Consider the following 20,010-nt stretch of genomic DNA (forward strand, 5'->3'; position numbering starts at 1 on the left):
CTCTCTGTGCTTTCTACTGTGTATGAGACATTTTAAGCAGTGATTGTATAGTATTACACAGTCAACAATATTTTGTTAATGTCAATATGTTTTATGTGTAGTTAAAGGTGTTTTTCTAGATATTTTTGATCTATATTGTTTTTGTATGCATTTTATGACTGAAAGACCAGGCTCGAGGAAGTGTGGATTGTCTATTATGGACTCTTCATGTACATTACTGTGTAAATAGTTTTTCAAACAAAGAGAAGCGTAATTTATTTCCTGGTCTTAGGAATGTTAAGGGTAGGTTCAATGTTGCTCCTCTGTACTCCAGTGTCTACATGTACTGTATATTATGCAACTCTTTACATTGCGTCCCACTCATCATACAGTATAGTACAAACACACCTCTCTCTTTCTCGCTCTTTCTCTCTCTCCCGCTCTTCCACTCTCTTTCTGTCTCTTTCTTTCTTTCTCTCTCTCTCTCTTTTTCTATCTCTCTTGTTCTCTCCCGCTCTGTTTCTCACCATGCTTGCTCAGTTGTTTGTCCTGCACAGTACAGTGTTAAATCTATCATCAGTACGGACCTATCATTACACTCTTGTCATGGGAAACAACTCTGCCCTTTCCTCTCCATATCCCAAACATTGTCTTAATGTTACTCTGATGTCATACGCACCCTAGTGTATTGACTCAGATATAGAAAGAAAATGAATAGTTCTCTTCAGAAAAAATGACATTTGCATTAATATAGCTCTGTTTATAAGCTAGGGTTAAAAAAAGTGTCACACAAGTCATTGAGAAACAATAATACAGAGGGTTTCAGAAAAACAGACGTAAGAGAAAGAATTGAGAGAGATAGATATGTGTATCTGTGTGCCAGGTCATTTTTAGGATGAACTGTTTTTCTATCCTCTGCCGTAAAGTCTACCTTATTTAAGAGGACTATTTATTGAGAGCCGAGAAGGATGGTATTCTCTGCCAACGCAGCATCTAATTAACTCACAAAAGTCTTTGTTTTACTGCAAAACTGGTTCAATAAAATGGGAGGAAGCATCACTGACTTTCTGGTGTCGGGTTTCTTTTCCCTAACCAACAGCACACTTTCCTCTCATCTCTCCTCTTTTCTTTCCCCTCTTTGCGTTCTACCCTTTCTCGTCTTTCCTCACCTCTCTCACTGCTCTCCCCTCTCTTCACTTTCCTCTCTCCTCTCCTCTCCTCCCCTCTCTCCCCTCTCATCTCCTCACCCCTCTCCTGACTAGCGTTTCAATCGGTGACGTCACTTGCTCTGAGACCTTGAAGTAGTTGTTCCCCTTGCTCTGTAAGGGCCGCGGCTTTTGTGGAGCGATGGGTAACGATGCTTCGTGGGTGACTGTTGTTGAAGTGTGCAGAGGGTCCCTGGTTCGCGCCTGGGTATGGGCGAGGGGACGGTCTAAAGTTATACTGGAGCATTGATGCTGTTGACCCGGATCACTGATTGCTGCGGAAAAGGAGGAGGTCAAAAGGGGGGTGAGTGTCACGGATGCGAAATGGCTAGTTAGTTAGCGGTGATGCGCGCTAAATAGCGTTTCAATCGGTGATGTCACTTGCTCTGAGACCTTGAAGTAATTGTTCCCCTTGCTCTGCAAGGGCCGCAGATTTTGTGGAGCGATTGGTAACGATGCTTCGTGGGTGACTGTTGTTGATGTGTGCAGAGGGTCCCTGATTCGCGCCTGGGTATGGGCGAGGGGATGGTCTAAAGTTATACTGTTACACTAGCTATTAGCTACTAGCTTTGTTATGTTTTGGTAGCGGAGCACTGAATAATTATAGCTAGTTGGCTAAGCTTTGATCAGCATGAATATCTGAAAATTCCTGGGCATCATTTTGAGTGCGATGCCAAGCTCACCGAGCAGTCTGCAGGCCTGGCCACTGAGATTGAGGAGCCTAGCATCAAATGTAATACCCGCCCATCCCCTACGCCGTCTGCTGACCAACAGTGACCAATGTAGCCTAATGGTTGTGAGCCCTAGGGCAGTGTTCGCTGTCCACTCCGGTGGTGCTGAAAATGGCAGCGCATCTAACGTTATCCTTTCATTGCGCTGACTGGCGGTAGCCTTCTGTCCATGGTCCAGTCTTCATGGGGCTTCTCCTCAATATGCTTTCTTGTTTTTAAAATGACAGTTGTTCTGTATATGGATGCATTTCAGATAGGCCTACATTTGAGTACATTTTGTCGCAGTAGTAGGACCAATACCGTGTGTAGCCTACTAAAAGAAGTAGAAACATTCACTCTGTATCATTCATTTGCATTACACATTAGTTGTGTGATAGGCTAATGTAAATGTGATGTCAATACTATGAAAACAACCCCTCCCTGCTCTCTTGCTACTTCTTTTAGTAGGCTACACACGGCCTATAGTTGTAATTACTGAAGTTTAAGCTATGAAGAATCTTTGATTCTGTGGTGATCATTCTGCCGAGCTAATCTGTGCTTGTTGGTACAGTAGGTGCAAATGTGTAGGCCTACGGCAGATAAGGCTGCATTTCAGATAAACTTGTATGTGGTATTGAGGTGCATATCTTTTTTGTGTTATTCGATAAAACAACAGTTGTTAATGTGTATGGTTACATATCAGATACATTTGTGAATAGTAGTAGGACCAAACTACCTTGTTTTATTAGGGCTCTAAAGCAATACTAGTTGTGCCCCAGGATGGATTTAAAATGTTATCCTGGAGTTGGGCCTGCACCTCTCTCCTCTCTTCTCTTTCCTCTCTCCTCTACCACTTCTCATCTCCCCTCCTCTCTCACTCTTCACCCCTTTCTCCTCTCATCTCCCTCTCTTCTCTTTCCTCTCTCCTCTACCACTTCTCCTCTCCCCTCCCCTCCCCGCCCCTCTCCTCTCCCCTCGCCTCCCCTCCTCTCTCCTCTCTTCTCTTTCCTCTCTCCTCTACCACTTCTCATCTCCCCTCCTCTCTCACTCTTCACCCCTTTCTCCTCTCATCTCCCTCTCTTCTCTTTCCTCTCTCCTCTACCACTTCTCCTCTCCCCTCCCCGCCCCTCTCCTCTCCCCTCGCCTCCCCTCCTCTCTCCTCTCCCCTCCCCTCCTCTCTCCTCTACCACTTCTCATCTCCCCTCCCCTCCTCTCTCACTCTTCACCCCTTTCTCCTCTCATCTCCCTCTCTTCTCTTTCCTCTCTCCTCTACCACTTCTCCTCTCCACTCCCCTCCCCTCCCCTCTCCTCTCCCCTCCCCTCCTCTCTCCCCTCCTCTCTCCTCTCCTCTCCCCTCCCCTCCTCTCTCCTCTCCTCTCCTCTCCTCTCCTCTCCTCCTCCTCTCCTCTCCCCTCCTCTCTCCTCTCATCTCCCCTCCTCTCTCCTCTACCACTTCTCATCTCCCCTCCCCTCCTCTCTCCTCTCATCTCCCCCTCTTCTCTTTCCGCAAGCCTCGTCCCTCTCTCCTCTCCCCTCCCCTCCTCTCTCCTCTCCCCTCCCCTCTCCTCTTCCCTCCCCTTTTCTCTTTCCGCATGCCTCGTCCCTCTCTCCTCTCCCCTCCTCTCCCCTCCCCCCTCCTCTCTCCTCTCCTCTCCTCTCCCTCTCTCTCTCCTCTCCTCTCCTCTCCTCTCCTCTCCTCTCCTCTCCTCTCCTCTCCTCTCCTCTCCTCTCCTCTCCTCTCCTCTCCTCTCCTCTCCCCTCCCCTCCCCTCCCCTCCTCTCTCCTCTCCCCTCCCCTCCCCTCTCCTCTTCTCTCCCCTCTTCTCTTTCCGCATGCCTCGTCCCTCTCTCCTCTCCCCTCCCCTCCTCTCTCCTCTCCTCTCCTTTCCTCTCCCCTCCCGTCCTCTCTCCTCTTCTCTCCCCTCCCCATTTCAGCTCTGGTGTACGTCAGCCCCATTCCTCATACCACAGGTAACAGGGGTCAATAGGGTGGTAATATGGCCCTCAATTCTATGCACCCTTTACTCCCCTACTGCCCCCCTGCTCCCTGTCCCCAAACTTGACCCCAAACACTGCCTATCTTCAGCCCTCATTAACCCTCCGGACCTGACCCCCAGCAATACAGCCAAGCACCAACCCCCTATAGTAATGAATGAGTGATTTCTATGGCCCACCCATCACCACCTCTCCCTCTGACTTACTCTTGGTGTCACGTTGTTATATGTCCCCACAGGCTCCACTGTTACCTCATCGCACTGATGAAGAGAATGAGCAGTTCTGTTTATTTGCTTCCCCCAGAGACTGACACTTGACGACCCCCCCCCCCCCCCCACACACACACACACTTTGTTGGCCGGGTATGGTTCCCAATCAGAGGCAGCTGTCTATCGTTGTCTCTGATTGGGGATCATACTTAGGCAGCCCTTTTTCCCACCTTCAGTTGTGGGATCTTGTTTCTGTGTAGGCCAACAAACCTGACTCAGTTACGTCAGCTCTGTCAGGAAGAATTGGCCAAAATTCACCCAACTTATTATGGGAAGCTTGTGGAAGGCTACCCGAAACGTTTGACCCAAGTTAAACAATATAAAGGCAATGCTACCAGATACTAATTGAGCAGTTGAGGTTGAGATGTGTCTGTTACTTGACCTCTGTGAAGCATTTATTTGGGCTGCAATCTGAGGCGCAATTCTAATGAACTTATCCTCTTCAGCAGAGGTAACTCTGGGTCTTCTTTTCTTGTGGCGGTGCTCATTAGAGTCAGTTTCATCATATATCTATATATTTTTGAATTGAACCTTTATTTAACTAGCCAAGTCAGTTAGGAACAAATTCTTATTTACAATGACAGCCTACACAGGCCAAACCCAGACGACGCTGGGCAAATTTCACACCGCCCTATGAGACTCCCAAACACGACTGGTTGTGAAACAGCCTGGATTTGAACCAGGGTGTCTGTAAGTGAAGCCTCAAGCACTGAGATGTGCCTTAGACCGCTGCACCAATAGGGAGCCCTTTATTTTGCAACTGCACTTGAAAAAAATGTCAAAGTTCTTGAAATGTTCCGCATTGACTGTCCTTCCTCTCTATATGACGAGTGTGTAAAGCTGTCATCAAGGCAAAGGTTGGCTACTCTGAACAATCTCAAATATAAAATCTATTTGGATTTGTTTCATATGTTTTTGGTTACTACATTATTCCATATGTGTAATTTCATAGTTATGATGTCTTCAATATTCTTCTACAATGTAGAAAATAGTCAAAATAAATAAAAACCCTGGAAGGAGTAGGTGTGTCCAAACCTTTGACTGGTACTGTCTATAATATGGTCCGTGTTCTTGTACTTTCGGTAGGCCAGGCAATGACATGGACTCTATTTCTACCAGTAGGTCTGACTGAAAGTACTGCTTGTTATTTTTTCATTGCTGGTAGTAAAAAAAGCAGAAGCTGGAAAGCCTTTCCAGAACAATCCTCTTAACTTTCACTTTCACATGGAATTTGTTATCAGGTTTCAGTACGTGGGCGAGTTAGATCTTAGCCAATAGGAGTCATTTTAGTATACTATGTGTGTGTGTTTTTAGGAGTGCGTGTGTGTGTTTTTGAGTGTGTGTGTGTGGCTGCATGCGTGCATATGTGTCTGTGTGTGTTGGTTGTTCCAGCGGAAGATTGCGTTAGCGTAAGGTAATTCTAATCAGTTTGTTGTGTGTGTGTGTGTGTGTGTGTGTGTGTGTGTGTGTGTGTGCGTGCGTGCGTGCGTGCGTGCGTGCGTGTGTGTGTGTGTGTGTGTGTGTGTGTGTGTGTGTGTGTGTGTGCACCTTTAAAGGTGATTTCCTATCTCAAAAGAATGTGAATACTGAGACAGCCAAGGACAAATCTTTACCTTGTTGGAACACTCCATCTCTGTTCCAAACATATATGTTGTGTGCTGACTTGTCCAGATGTTTCTCCCCCTTTGCGTCAGAGGCTAAATTAACCTTCATTGTCACTGCTGTGGTGAAGAACAGGAACCCAAACCTATAGCAGACAGAGAAACACGTACACACACACGCACACACACACCCAGGCACACACACACGCGCAAACCCACGCACACACACACGCGCACACACACACGCACACACACACACGCACACACACCCAGGCACACACCCACACACACGCACACATACACGCACACCCAGGCACAAACACACACGCACACACACATGCACACCCAGGCACATACATACCTACATTTTTTAAAGAAATTGTGCATTGCCTGGGTGAGAGCAGGAAACAACATGACAACCCAGGGGCTCCTCTTTAATAACAACACACATTTATTCCAGTGTTGATTGAAGGGGACATCCCCTTGTTTCATCTGTCAAACTCTCTCCACTCCTCTCATCTCTGTACCTCACCACATAGACTGGGGGAGGAGAGATTCCTTATGGGACAGCCTTTAATTGCTAAAAATGTATTTCAATGTTTTTATATATATATAGGGCCCCTGAGTGGTGTAGGAGTCTAAGGCCCTGCATCTCAGTGCTAGAGGCATCCCTACAGACCCTGGTTCAATTCCAGACTGTATCACAACTGGCCGCGAATGGTTGTTCCATAGGGCGGCGCACAATTGCCCGGCATCATCCGGGTTTGGTCGGGGTAGGCCGTTATTGTAAATAAGAATTTGTTCTTGACTGACTTGTCTAGTTAAATAAAGGATATATATATATATATATATATAACTTCATAATAATGTGATAAATATCTTCCCTCTCCTTTTTATGTCTTTTTAGTAGGTCTTTTGATGGGGTCTACAATCATATTAATGATTTATGAAAGGAAATGATCTGTAGGCCTATGTGGCCCTGGGACCTTCATGAAATAAACGGATGTTTAGCTATTCATCCTGAAAGAGCATTACTGTGGTGCATGAAACTCCATCCACCGCACGAGGAAGGGAAAGATATTGTCTAGGCTACTCAGTCACCAGGAAAATAAACTAGGCTGATAGCTAACTGATAATAGATTACTTCAGATATTGAAACAGGTGTTTCGAAATGCTATAAATGGCATGCAATATTTGATCATAACTGAACGGACTGTAAGCCTATAAGGTAGAGAGATGTCTTGTTTTACGAAAGAATAGGTAAGCTAAAATGACTTATTCTAATAATGTATTTAGTATAAAATGGTTTTATTTTTTGTAATCTCACACTCTGGTCGCTAAATGAGCCTATGACATGTAGCCTACAAATCCAGTCGGAAACTGAAAGTAGGCTCACATAGATAATCTTTGCTTTAGCCCACGTTTTACTTTCATTTTCACTTATAAAGGCGCCCCGAGCACTTCTACAGTGCTTGATGATTACTTTCATGGCGACATTTCCATGGTCATATTCGTTGTGCTGAAACATAGACATTTTATTTGATAACAATTTATTTTGATGAATCATTTTGTGTTAGCATGTTATAGTCTGTGCAAAGAGGGATCATGTAATTAGGTCTACTTGTGGTCTACAAGTCCAACTACAACTTTTAGATTTTTTGTTCGGAGCCTATTTGTTTCATATGTATTTTGAAGATGGAGGAGCTGGTCAAGAAAATGCGTTTGAGAGAGTGGCTGATAGCGCAGATAGACAGCGGAAAGTATGCAGGACTTACCTGGGAGAACGAAGACAAAACTATGTTCAGGATCCCATGGAAACACGCGGCAAAACAGGACTATAGTCTGAACGAAGATGCAGCACTCTTCAAGGTTAGAATGTATATTGTTTTTATTTAAAAAAAAATTCACACAAGATTGGCAGTGTGTCTAGTTCAATTGCATTTAATAGAATGATCAATATATTGATATAGACCTAATTAATGCATTGATTTGGATGTCCATGTTCATATCAGTGCAGGTTTTACTTTTCTTCTATGTTCATCAGCCATTAACGCACTCTGTGTTTCTCTTTTAGCACTCATATCCTTCTTTGTGTGTGTGTGTGCATGTGTTTATGTGTGTGTGTGTGTGTGTGTGTGTGTGTGTGTGTGTGTCCCTACCAGGCGTGGGCAGTGTATAAGGGGAAGTATCGGGAGGGGAGGGACAAGGCAGATCCCACCACCTGGAAGACTCGTCTCCGCTGTGCCTTCAACAAGAGCACAGACTTCAAAGAAGTCCCAGAGCGCAGCCAGTTAGATGTATCCGAGCCCTACAAGGTCTACCACATCCAGGCAGAGCCAGAGACAGGCAGAGACTCAGGTACCAGCAATGTTCAGTCTCATGAAGCTCTGGTATATAGAGGTCAGAGCCCTTTATGGGTTAAACGTGTGATTATTTACTCTCTATTCGTCCTCTGTCTCAGAATCTCCTCAGCCTGAGAGTCAGGTGATCATCCAGACCAGCCGCTCCAGTGTTCCACTGAGGAACATTGTCACACACCATCCACAGGTAACACGGCAGGTTTTCTCTTCGATGCTGTGTAGCAGGTGGATACTTTCTGCCATCTAGAGGATAATGGTTGCAATGACTTTACATTTACGTATGAATGATGTTTTGCACATTTGCACTGGATGTTCTACAAGTCAGATCATTTGCTGTAAATATGTGTGTCCCCTCAGTTTGGCTGCAATAGTGAATCAGAGGCCAGGGATGGAAGAGTCAACTCCAGAGGTCAGTATCATCCTCCATGTACTTGTGACTGGTATCTGAATAACTTAACAATATTGAGTCAGATATATTTGTGTGCGTTCTCTCTCATCTAGAGGGCTTGGCAGGGGACCATGTGTACTACTGGTCCAACACAGGGAATCCTCAGAGGGATGGCTCTGCTCCTCTATCCATAGTCGTCCCTACACCACAGATCTCTGGTAAGACAACCCATACACTGCAGTATCATTCAAACTAGAGCCTGGAGGGTCTCAGTAGTGCTGGCACATCACGGGAAGTAGGGGTGCTGCTACAGCACTCCCAGAAAAACAGAACTGGGTGGTTGATGCTTGATTGATTAATTAGTGTGTGTGTTTGCGTCTGTGTGTGTGTGTGTCCAGAATTGCGTATGCGGGTGTGTCTGTTCTATCAGGGCCAGCTAGTAGTGGATGTGACCACCAGCACCCCAGACGGCTGTTTCCTCCTGCAGGGTCAGGTGCCCCTGGGGAATGAGAGGATCTATGGACCCTGCACAGCCCAACAGGTCCCCTTCCCCCCTCCAGGGGTCATCCATCTTCCCCCGGGCATCGCTGAGGCCATGGGCCGCCTGCTGCCCCATCTGGAGAGGGGCGTCCTGGTGTGGGTGGCTCCAGACGGGGTGTTTATCAAGAGGTTCTGCCAGGGCAGGGTGTACTGGAGTGGCCCCCTGGCCCAACACACAGACAGGCCCAACAAACTGGACAGGGAGAGGACCTGCAAGCTGCTGGACACAGCTATATTTCTGAAGGGTAGGGGCCTTACTAAACCTTATCTCTCTCCATCCCTCCCCTTTTGTTCCTCCATTCCTCTCCTTATCTCTCTCCATCTCTCTCTCCCTCTCTCTCTCTGCATCCCTCCCCTTCTCTCTCCATCCCTCCCCTTCTCTCTCTGCACCCCCTTCTCTCTCTCTGTTCCTCTCCTTATCTCTCTCTCCACCCCTGCCCTTCTCTCTCTCCATCCCTCCCCTTCTCTCTCTCTCCATCCCTCCCCTTATCTCTCTCCATCCCTCCCCTTCTCTCTCTCTCCAGTCCTCCCCTTCTCTCTCTCTCCATCCCTCCCCTTATCTCTCTCTCCATCCCTCCCCTTCTCTCTCTCTCTCTCTCTCTCCATCCTTCCCCTTCTCTCCATTCCTCTCCTTATCTCTCTCCCCGTCCCTCCCCTTCTCTCTCTCCACCCTCCCCTTCTTTCTCTCTCATCCCCTTCTCTCCCCCATTCCTCTCCTTATCTTTCTCTCATCCCTCTCCTTATCTCTCTCTCCATCCCTCCCCTTCTCTCTCTCCATCCCTCCCCTTCTCTCTCTCTCCATCCGTACCCTTCCCTCTCTCACTCCATCCCCTTCTCTCTCTCCATTCCTCTCCTTATCTCTCTCCATCCCTTCCCTTCTCTCTCTCCATCCATCCCCTTCTCTCTCTCTCCATCCCTCCCCTTCTCTCTATCTCCAGTCCTCCCATTCTCTCTCTCTCCATACCTCCCCTTATCTCTCTCTCCATCCCTCCCCTTCTCTCTCTCTTCTCTCTCTCCATCCTTCCCCTTCTCTCCATTCCTCTCCTTATCTCTCTCCCCGTCCCTCCCCTTCTCTCTCTCCACCCCCTTCTTTCTCTCTCATCCCCTTCTCTCCCCATTCCTCTCCTTATCTTTCTCTCATCCCTCTCCTTATCTCTCTCTCCATCCCTCCCCTTTTCTCTCTCCATCCATCCCCTTCTCTGTCTCTCTCCATCCCTCCCCTTCTCTCTCTCTCTCCATCCCCTTCTCTCTCTCCATCCCTCCCCTTCTCTCCCTCTCCATCCCCTTCTCTCTCTCCGTTCCTCTCCTTATCTTTCTCTCATCCTTCCCCTTCTCTCTCTCTCTCTCTCCATCCCCTTCTCTCTCTCCATCCCTCCCCTTCTCTCTCTCTCTCCATCCCCTTCTCTCTCTCCATCCATCCCCTTCTCTCTCTCCATCCCTCCCCTTCTCTCTCTCTCTATCCCCTTCTCTCTCTCCATTCCTCTCCTTATCTCTCTCTCCATCTCTTCCCTTATCTCTCCACAGAGCTCCAGGACTATATCCAGGGGGCGGGACCCAAACCTCGCTATGAGATTGACCTCTGCTTTGGTGAGGAGTTCCCTGACGCCCGCCAACTGAAAACCAGGAAACTGATCATTGCACAGGTGGTTAATGGGATGGGGTCAGGAGTCATTGTGGATTAAGGAATTCCCGTGCTACAATCAGCAACTGCACCTTTGCTGAATCATATATTCTGAATCATATATTCTTATATAGCTGGTATTCCAGCTACCAGCAGAGGTCCTCGTAGTCATAGTCAGTGACAATGTCTTCCTGTCTGTGTGTCTTTGTGTGCAGGTGGTGCCCCTGTTTGCTGTCAACCTACTGCATAGTTGCCTGAGGATGGGGACAGAGGGGAGACCACGCCTTCACACACACAAGACCATGGGGGAAGAGGGAGAGGGTCAGCCACACCCCCTGCCCCAGCGGACACCCCTCTGAGTAACCCCTGGGGAACATCACCAGTCCCCCCTGGTGGCCCCTCCTGTCCCAGCTTAGCCAGCCATGATGAGGGGTGAGTGGAGGCTCAAGACACAGTCAGTGTAGGTTTACTGTATGCCCCGTGGAAAGCAACATATACCTCAACCTTAAGAGAGCAGAGAACAATATGATACGACACAGGTAGGAGCAAGTATGCTTGGAACAGATATTTCTCACATAGTTTTCTTAAATCGATAATCTGCAGTTGCTACATCTATTAAAAAAATCTAGAAAAAAGTAGGATATGTACCAAACGATTATATAATAATAAAACTTATAAATGTCTCATGAGGTTAGTTAAAAAAAAAAAGCTTGTTTAACTCCAATGTTTGTAAACAAAGTAAATGTAAACAAACAATGTATAGCCTCAAAACATGCTTATACCTATAATTTTGATATCATGAATGGTCCGTCCTCACATCCAGCCCTGTAATCTACAGAGAAAGTCCTAATTTTGCCAGTAAATGTTTGACATCTTTTGTCATTATGTTTTCTCAATGTGTTGTTTAAGCATTTTTTTTTACAGTATCTTGTACAATGTGAAAAACGTACATTTACCTCATAGTCAACTTGTGATAGAAATGTACAGTGCGTTTGGAAAGTAATTCAGACCCCTTGACTTTTTTGACATTTTGTTACGTTACAGCATTATTCAAAAATGTAAAACATAATTTTTTATTCCTCATCAATCTACAATACCCCATGATGACAGAAGCACCTTATTTACATAATTATTCAGACCCTTTGCTATGAGACTTGAAATTGAACTCAGGTGAATCCTGTTTCCATTGATCATCCTTGAGATTTTTCTACAACTTTATTGTAGAACTGTAGTCCAACTGTGGTAAATTTAACTGATTGGACATGATTTGTAAAGGCACACAACTGTCAATATAAGATCTCACAGTTGACAGTGCATGGCAGAGCAAAAACCAAGCCATGAGGTCAAAGGAATTTAGAGAGCTCCAAGACAGGATCGTGTCGAGGCACAGATCTGGGGAAGGGTACCAAAAACGTTCTGCAGCATTGAAGGTCCCCAAGAACAAAGTGGCCTCCATCATTATTAAATGGAAGAAGTTTGGAACCACCAAGAGTCTTCCTAAAGCTGGCCACCCGGCCAAATTGAGCAATCGGGGGAGAAGGGCCTTGGTCAGGGAGGTGACCAAGAACCCGATGGTCACTCTGACAGAGCTCCAGAGGTCCTCTGTGGAGATGGGAGAGCCTTCCTGAAGGACAACCATCTCTGCTGCACTCAACCAATCAGGTCCGACGGTACAGTGGCCCAATGGAAGCCACTCCTCAGTAAAAGGCACATGAAAGCCTGCCTGGAGTTGCCAAAGGCACCTAAAGCACTCTCAGACCATGAGATTTGAGATTCTCAAAGATTGAACTCTTTGGCCTGAATTCCAAGCATCACGTCTGGAGGTAACTTGGCACCATCCCTACGGTGATGAATGGTGATGCCAGCATCATGCTGTGGAGAGGTTTTTCAGCTCAGGGCCTGGAAGACTAGTCAGGATGAGGCAAACATGAATGGAGCAAAGTACAGAGAGATCCCTTGATGAAAACCTGCTCCAGAGCACTCAGGACCTCAGATTAGAGGCGAAGGTTCACCTTCCATCAGGATAACTACCCTAAGCACACAGCCAAGACAATGCAGGAGTGGCTTTAGGACAAGTCTCTGAATGTCCTTGACTGGCCTATCCAGAGCCTGGACCTGATCTAACATCTCTGGAGAGACCTGAAAATAGCTGGGAAGCGACGCTCCCCATCCAACCTGACAGAGATTGAGAGGATCTGCAGAGAATAATGGGAGAAACTCCCCAAATACAGGTGTGCCAAGCTTGTGGTGTCATACCCAAGAAGACTCGAGGCTGTAATCACTGCCAAAGGTACTTCAACAAAGTACTGAGTGAAGGGTCTGAATACTTATGTCAATGTGATATTTCAGTTTTTATTTAAATATGCCAACTTCTAAAAGACTGTTTTTGCTTTCTCATTATGGGATATCGTGTGTAGATTGATGAGAAAAATAGATTTAATACATGTTTTAATAAGGCTGTAACGTAACACAATGTGGAAAAAGTCAAGGGGTCTGAATACTTTCCGAATGCACTGTATGTACAGCCAGTCTAGTAAACATATAAATGGTTTCATGTCCATAATGTGATGTTTGAACCTGTCACAGATGTATAGACCTGATTATAGATCAAATGAATCATTAAAAAAAATATTTAAATAATAAACTTTTCTCTTGTTGTGTTAGAACTAAAGTGTTGGCTGTGACATCAATTATTAGTAGTATTAGTGCACACCAGGGGTAAGAACCGGTTCAGGGAACATAACTGAAACCTGGAAAAGAATCATGAACGAAAGTGATCTATAAAGGTTCTGTTCAGAAAAAAGAATGGTTCTGTTCAGATCGAAACAATTGGAAAAGGATTTTGGTTTCAACCCCCTGCTTGACTGCTCCCATAATGGCAATGTTTTGATTACGATGGGTCTAGAGGAAAGATGGAATTATAATGATATACCATAATATGGGAGAATTGGATATTCTCTCTTTCCAATGACATGAAGCAAATCAACATCTTCTATGGGAAGAAATTCACCTCATTCAGTATAAATCTATAAAGCTTTTTTAATATTATTATTTCTAGCAAACATTATATAACAGACACAATTTAAAAAATATATTTTTTTATAGCTATAACATTTACAAAGAAAAAAACTAACAAATGGACAAAAAAAGTTCAAAAACTAAAGTGAAAGAGTGTGCTGAAAAAGATACCCGTATCTGAGCTTTAAAATACTTTCAATCATTTTTCCCTGCGCTCCAACACATACAGTACATGGAGAAAAGAAAGGGGAACAGAAGGGGTACAGAGTACAGTAAAATAAATACATATCTTCACATACACCAAGTAGGTGCAGTGAAATGTGTTTTACAGGGTCAACCATAGTAGTACAGTGCCCCTGGAGAGAATTAGGATTAAGGGCACACTGACAGATTTTTCACCTTAACGGCTCGGGTATTCGAACCAGCGACTTTCGAACCTTTCAGGTCCTGGCTCAACGCTCTAACTGCTAGGCTACCTGCCACCCTACAGTACCTAAGGGTCAAATGTCTGTTCACAAAGCATCGTGTTCAAACCTGTTATTAGCACCATTACTCTCCCTCTATCTAGCCTTTTACATTTTTTTTATTTGAATGGAAAAACACTTAGTTTCGAGGCGAGGTGACACAGACCCGTCTGTGTGGGAGGGGACTGTCTGTCACAAAGTTTTCATGAGTGTTTTTCCCTTTGCTGAGACATTGTTAAGAACAAGGGCAATGCCTTGGCGAACAAGCGATTGACATGACCCCCCGATAACGAGAATAGTAAAAAGGCAAAGTGTTGCTGATACTTTCATTCACCTTGCCTGCCCAGATCCACCGACCGACCGGCTGACAGACTTCGGCTCAGAAGAAGCTAGAAGATTTCAAACTGAGAACACATTGTGAAAGTGACAATCAGAGAGATTGCATTAAATCGGTTTAGGGTTAGCATAGAACACCTGTAATGTAATATAAAGTTATTTTTTGGGGCTCTGTACTCCAGAAGTTTGGATGTGAAATGATACAATGACTATGAAGTAAGTGCAGACTGCCAGCTTTAATCTGAGAGTATTTTCATCCATATCAGGTGAACCTTATAGAAATGACATATAGGGGACCAAAAGTATTGGGACAAATTCACTTATATGTGTATTAAAGTAGTCAAAAGTTATTATTTGGTACCATATATCTAACAAGCAATAAGTACATCAAGCTTGTGACTTTAAAAAATCAATAGAAATAAAATGCTAACCTCCTCTGTTATTGTAATAGTGAGAGGTTAGCATGTCTTGGGGGTATGATATAAAATGCTAACCTCCTCTGTTATTGTTATAGTGAGAGGTTAGCATGTCTTGGGGGTATGATATAAAATGCTAACCTCCTCTGTTATTGTTATAGTGAGAGGTTAGCATGTCTTGGGGGTATGATATAAAATGCTAACCTCCTCTGTTATTGTTATAGTGAGAGGTTAGCATGTCTTGGGGGTATGATATAAAATGCTAACCTCCTCTGTTATTGTACTAGTGAGAGGTTAGCATGTCTTGGGGGTATGATATAAAATTCTAACCTCCTCTGTTATTGTATAGTGAGAGGTTAGCATGTCTTGGGGTATGATATAAAATGCTAACCTCCTCTGTTATTGTAATAGTGAGAGGTTAGCATGTCTTGGGGGTATGATATAAAATGCTAACCTCCTCTGTTATTGTAATAGTGAGAGGTTAGCATGTCTTGGGGGTATGATATAAAATGCTAACCTCCTCTGTTATTGTAATAGTGAGAGGTTAGCATGTCTTGGGGGTATGATATAAAATGCTAACCTCCTCTGTTATTGTAATAGTGAGAGGTTAGCATGTCTTGGGGGTATGATATAAAATGCTAACCTCCTCTGTTATTGTAATAGTGAGAGGTTAGCATGTCTTGGGGGTATGATATAAAATGCTAACCTCCTCTGTTATTGTAATAGTGAGAGGTTAGCATGTCTTGGGGGTATGATATAAAATGCTAACCTCCTCTGTTATTGTAATAGTGAGAGGTTAGCATGTCTTGGGGGTATGATATAAAATGCTAACCTCCTCTGTTATTGTAATAGTGAGAGGTTAGCATGTCTTGGGGGTATGATATAAAATGCTAACCTCCTCTGTTATTGTAATAGTGAGAGGTTAGCATGTCTTGGGGTATGATATAAAATGCTAACCTCCTCTGTTATTGTAATAGTGAGAGGTTAGCATGTCTTGGGGGTATGATATAAAATGCTAACCTCCTCTGTTATTGTAATAGTGAGAGGTTAGCATGTCTTGGGGGTATGATATAAAATGCTAACCTCCTCTGTTATTGTAATAGTGAGAGGTTAGCATGTCTTGGGGGTATGATATTTGTGCGTCACTCATCATTATTCACGATTCATACAGGACTACCTGTAATCATGTTAGCATCCACATGAATGTAGAAGTGTTCAGAAACATTCTCTTCTTAGTAACTCCAAAATTACACAATACATTATTTAACATTCATTTCTACTGGGCACAAACAGCTAATGCAGCCAACAAGTTTGTAGAGTCACAAGCTTGATGCGTGCAAGGAGTATGGGACCAAATATGAAACTTTTGACAACATTAATGCATATAAGTGAATATATACTTTTGGTCCCCTAAAATGGGGGGACTATGTACAAAAAGCACTGTAATTTCGAAACGGTTCACCTGGTATGGATTAAAATGCTCTCAAATTAAAGTGGCAGTCTGCACTTTAACCTCATAGTCATTGTATCATTTCACATACAAAGTGCTGGAGTACAGAGCCAAAACAACAACAAAATTGTCGCTTTCCCAATAATTACATAGGGCAGTGTATATACAGTATCTGTGATAGACTTCTTTAATACAGTTTACTTTCACACTGATTGAAAATCGATACCCTGCAGAAAACACTGTCAGTATGTAAGGGTGCTTGATTATCAAGTGCTTGATTCTCACTAAACATCTCATACTGTCAATGTGGAGCTCAGACTGCTGCCCCTCAGACTGCTGCCCCTCAGACCGCTGCCCCTCAGACTGCTGCCCCTCAGACCGCTGCCCCTCAGACCGCTACCCCTCAGACTGCTGCCCCTCAGACCGTTACCCCTCAGACCGCTGCCCCTCAGACCGCTGCCCCTCAGACTGCTGCCCCTCAGACTGCTGCCCCTCAGACTGCTGCCCCTCAGACTGCTGCCCCTCAGACTGCTTGTCCTCAGACTGCTGCCCCTCAGACTGCTGCCCCTCAGACTGCTGCCCCTCAGACCGCTGCCCCTCAGACTGCTGCCCCTCAGACTGCTGCCCCTTAGACCGCTGCCCCTCAGACTGCTGCCCCTCAGACTGCTTGTCCTCAGACTGCTGCCCCTCAGACTGTTGCCCCTGTCTGAGGTGTGTTAAGCAGAGATTGGGAGATGGGAAAAAGGGGTATGGGCTCATGCTTTGGGCAGCAGTGTGGACACCCTTAAAGTTGCCTGTTCTATGTCCTTCCCTGCAACCCTGCCTCGTGCTCTCACACAAGGAGGGTGTATTTGTGCTTGCGTGTGCGCTCTACTGCCACTTCCTCTGCTTGGAGCCGTGAGGTAAATTGGCGATCTTGTCAATCCCAGTAGTTCAGGTGGGAGGAAGGAGGTCGGGGGCTGACCATCGCCTCTTGCGTGAGCGTGGCTGCTCCTGGGTGGGGGGGTCTACAGGGGGAGGAGGGAGAGGAGGAGGGACAAGAGCAGGGGAGGGATGAGGAAGAGGAGGAGGAGGGAGAGGAGGGGGCATATCCTCCCTGTGTGTGCTGGCCCTGGCATGGGTGTGTGTCCTGTGGCCCCGGGGGACTGTGCGTGTGTGTAAGGGGGTGAGGGCCAAGCAGATATCTCCCTCGCTGAGCTGGCGGCAGGACAGGCCGTAGAGCTGGGCGGTTCTCTGGGGACAGCAGGAAGACCAGCCGCGGTCACGCACGAAGAACGGGTACTCCACCAGAACCGTCAGTAACTCCTACATGCACAGAACAACAACAACATATTCATTGTGCATCTACATTGTTTTTTACGAAGGATAGGAATTACAATGAATGATTTCAACTATTGTTGTTGAAAGGAAATTTGTCACGTTTACATTATGTGAATAGAGCAGATTATAAACGTTCGCTTTTCTAGTGCCTTTTATAAATAAATGTAATTTATTGTCTAGCAGTGACTCAGATAGAAATATAGAGGATCGATGAGCCCCTGACCTGAGTGTTGCTGTCTGTGAGAAGGACCTGCAGGTGGTTGAAGCCGTGTGTGTTGCTGGGGCCGATAAGCAGCACGGTGCAGGTGCTCAGGTGGAACTCTGGGGAGGTGTCAGCACTCCTCAGGAAGTCCTCCGTCCTCAGCTCTTCCACACGCTTCAAACGACCCCCCACCAGCTCAATCAGAGAACCCTTGGCAAAGTGAGGTAGGAGCGCTGGGGGGATGTGGTGGGGGGCAGGGGGTGAGGCGGTCATGTGGGGAAGGAAGGGGGAGGCAAGGGGACGCGAGTACTGCTGCCCAGGAGAGAGCTCTCTGCTGTCTTTATTTCCGCCTCTTTGATTGTCTATCTCTCTGATGTCTCTGTCTCCTTCAGGCTCTCTTTCTGGCCCTTGTTCTTGTTGTCTGTCTCGTTCTCTGTCTTTCTCTGTGCTGTGGCTGTTGGGCTGCCCCTGGGTTGAGTGCTGTGAGTTCCTCATGGTGTGCAGGCCATACAGAGAGCTGCCTGAGGGGCTGTACAGCGGGTAGCGCTGAGCCTGGGCCTGGGTACTGAGCTGGCTGGGCTGCAGGGTGGAGTAAACAGAAGCCAGGGAGTAGTAGACATGAGCCTCCGCCACAGAGCCCCCCAGGGGGTCCAGTAGCTCCCCTCTCCCTGCCCGGGTCTCTGCCCCATGGGGCTGGGGACTAGTGGGGATCAGGGTGGAAATCCCAGCCTTTGGTGTCCCACAGGGATCCCTGTCCTGCAGAGAGGAATGTGAGTCAGGGCCCTCCTGAGGTGTCACTTGGAAATCTCTGAAACCTGCAAACTGCTCGAAACGCCCTGTGGTAACCTCCTGGTGTCTCCGTCTCCCGTTGGCATGGGAACCGTGGGGGCTGCCGCACAGCCTGGCACTGCCGCTGGGTTCGTTCTTGTACTCTTCTGAGGGGAGTGCCACCCTAGAGGCAGAGGCAGTCCTGCTGCCTGGCACATCCAGCCCGTTGGGCCTCTTGCCCAGGTACCTGTGTCTGCCCTCAGTCAGGGAGTGGTCACGGGGATAGAGGGAGGGCTGGCTGAACAGGTGAGAGGGGGAGAAAAGAGAGGAGCTGTAGTCCCTTCGGCCTGTGTTGAAATAGGACCACATGTCTCTTGATTCAGTGGGGAAGGGGCTCTTAAAAGAGGAAGAGGATGAGGAGGGGGAGGGTGGCAGGATTTCACCTTGGAGACACCTGGAGTGATGGGGGAAGGGGGTGGGGAGAAGATCATCCCTCTTCCCTACCTGGTCTTTGAGGAAGAGAAAAGGGACGGAGGAGGGGTAGGCCAGGTGCCATGGCAGAGGGAGGGGGATACACGAGGATGGGAGGGGGTGGGATAGAGGGTAGCAGGCTGTGGCGGTTTGTCAAAGCCTCTTCGCTGCTCCCCCTGCCCCCCTTCCCCCTCCCTGAGCTGCTTGAGGGCCGGGTCCTGGGCGGCGTGGCGGGTGGTTTGAACTCGTCCAGGGGGGGGTGCTGGTTGGCCGAGCCATCCCGGAACTCCCTCTTCTTTGGGGGGAGGCACTCTTTGCCGCGGTCAGGGCTGGGATTCATGGGTGGGTGCCAGCGGCGGCGGGCACGGGCCCCTGTGTTTGGGTGATGGCTAGGTCACATGGGCCTCACAGGATAAAAAGGGGCGCAGAGAGAGGGATGGGCCTCCACACGGCATCACTGTCAGATCACTGTAACCACAGAGACAGGGCAGGAGGTGAGAGAGAGTGGGAGACAAAGTGAGGAAGTGGGAGGGGGGCAGGGGGGCAGAGGGAAAGAGAGATTGAGTGAAGTGTGTACATATCAGAGTGAAATGTGGACAGTCTGTCAGGTCTATCTGTCAAGAGTTGTCAGCACTTAGCAGTCAGACTGCTCTGATACACACAAACAAACCAACGCCTGACACAGATACAGGCAGAGAATGTTTTCTCTCACCTGTGCACATTCTGTAATCCTTTGGAGGGTGGGCTGCAAATACAGCAATGCAGATTTGATTAGACAGCCTGGAGTCTCTGATGTCAATAGAACGTCAGACAATGAAACCCAACCAGAACGCCTATTCTATCAACTCCAGTGGGCCAACTCTTGATAACCAACTACAGTTCGCGATCGTTGTAGTTG

The 20,010-nt window shown here is 46.8% G+C and overlaps 3 protein-coding genes across 7 annotated transcripts in view; 2 read left to right on the forward strand and 1 right to left on the reverse strand.

The window, feature by feature from the left end:
* The window catches only part of LOC124045687 (bone morphogenetic protein 7-like), a 75,206-nt gene extending 74,170 nt beyond the window's left edge, over window positions 1–1,036 (forward strand). Inside the window, exon 7 of the mRNA XM_046365213.1 lies at window positions 1–1,036. This exon is cut by the window's left edge and continues 381 nt beyond it. The gene's annotated coding sequence lies outside the window, so the exon portion shown is untranslated.
* A 5,795-nt stretch (window positions 1,037–6,831) lies between these two features.
* LOC124045690 (interferon regulatory factor 4-like) lies at window positions 6,832–11,563 on the forward strand. Of its 3 annotated transcripts, XM_046365218.1 has the most exons (9): window positions 6,832–7,018; window positions 7,454–7,627; window positions 7,921–8,116; window positions 8,220–8,305; window positions 8,476–8,527; window positions 8,620–8,724; window positions 8,905–9,291; window positions 10,571–10,689; window positions 10,883–11,563. In XM_046365218.1, exons 2-9 carry the CDS (start codon window positions 7,454–7,456, stop codon window positions 11,024–11,026), a joined length of 1,263 nt encoding a protein of 420 aa, XP_046221174.1. In that variant the 5' UTR covers window positions 6,832–7,018; the 3' UTR covers window positions 11,027–11,563. The 3 variants fall into 3 exon arrangements, with proteins under 3 accessions (XP_046221174.1, XP_046221173.1, XP_046221175.1); XM_046365217.1 differs by lacking the exon at window positions 6,832–7,018 and having other exon boundaries at window positions 7,206–7,627; XM_046365219.1 differs by lacking the exon at window positions 6,832–7,018 and having other exon boundaries at window positions 7,476–7,627; window positions 7,833–8,116.
* A 5,710-nt stretch (window positions 11,564–17,273) lies between these two features.
* Window positions 17,274–20,010, reverse strand: part of LOC124045688 — a 62,398-nt gene continuing 59,661 nt past the window's right edge. For all 3 annotated transcript variants that reach the window (XM_046365214.1, XM_046365216.1, XM_046365215.1), the window contains exons 2-3: window positions 17,895–19,580; window positions 17,274–17,656 (exon numbers count right to left, since the gene is read on the reverse strand). In XM_046365214.1, the coding sequence (XP_046221170.1) occupies window positions 17,285–17,656; window positions 17,895–19,010 (1,488 nt within the window). In that variant the 5' untranslated portion in view covers window positions 19,011–19,580 and the 3' untranslated portion in view covers window positions 17,274–17,284. The remainder of the gene's footprint in view (window positions 17,657–17,894; window positions 19,581–20,010) is intronic.

Source organism: Oncorhynchus gorbuscha, linkage group LG10 (assembly GCF_021184085.1).
Source record: "Oncorhynchus gorbuscha isolate QuinsamMale2020 ecotype Even-year linkage group LG10, OgorEven_v1.0, whole genome shotgun sequence".
Classification (NCBI taxonomy): Eukaryota; Metazoa; Chordata; class Actinopteri; order Salmoniformes; family Salmonidae; genus Oncorhynchus; species Oncorhynchus gorbuscha.

Bases quoted from the DNA above. Each gene is read 5' to 3' on its own strand.
- LOC124045690 (XM_046365218.1), top strand. From the start codon at position 7,454: ATGGAGGAGCTGGTCAAGAAAATGCGTTTGAGAGAGTGGCTGATAGCG. The intron at 8,117-8,219 runs GTACCAGCAATG...CCTCTGTCTCAG, and splicing joins AGAGACAGGCAGAGACTCAG to AATCTCCTCAGCCTGAGAGT. The intron at 8,306-8,475 runs GTAACACGGCAG...GTGTCCCCTCAG, and splicing joins TTGTCACACACCATCCACAG to TTTGGCTGCAATAGTGAATC.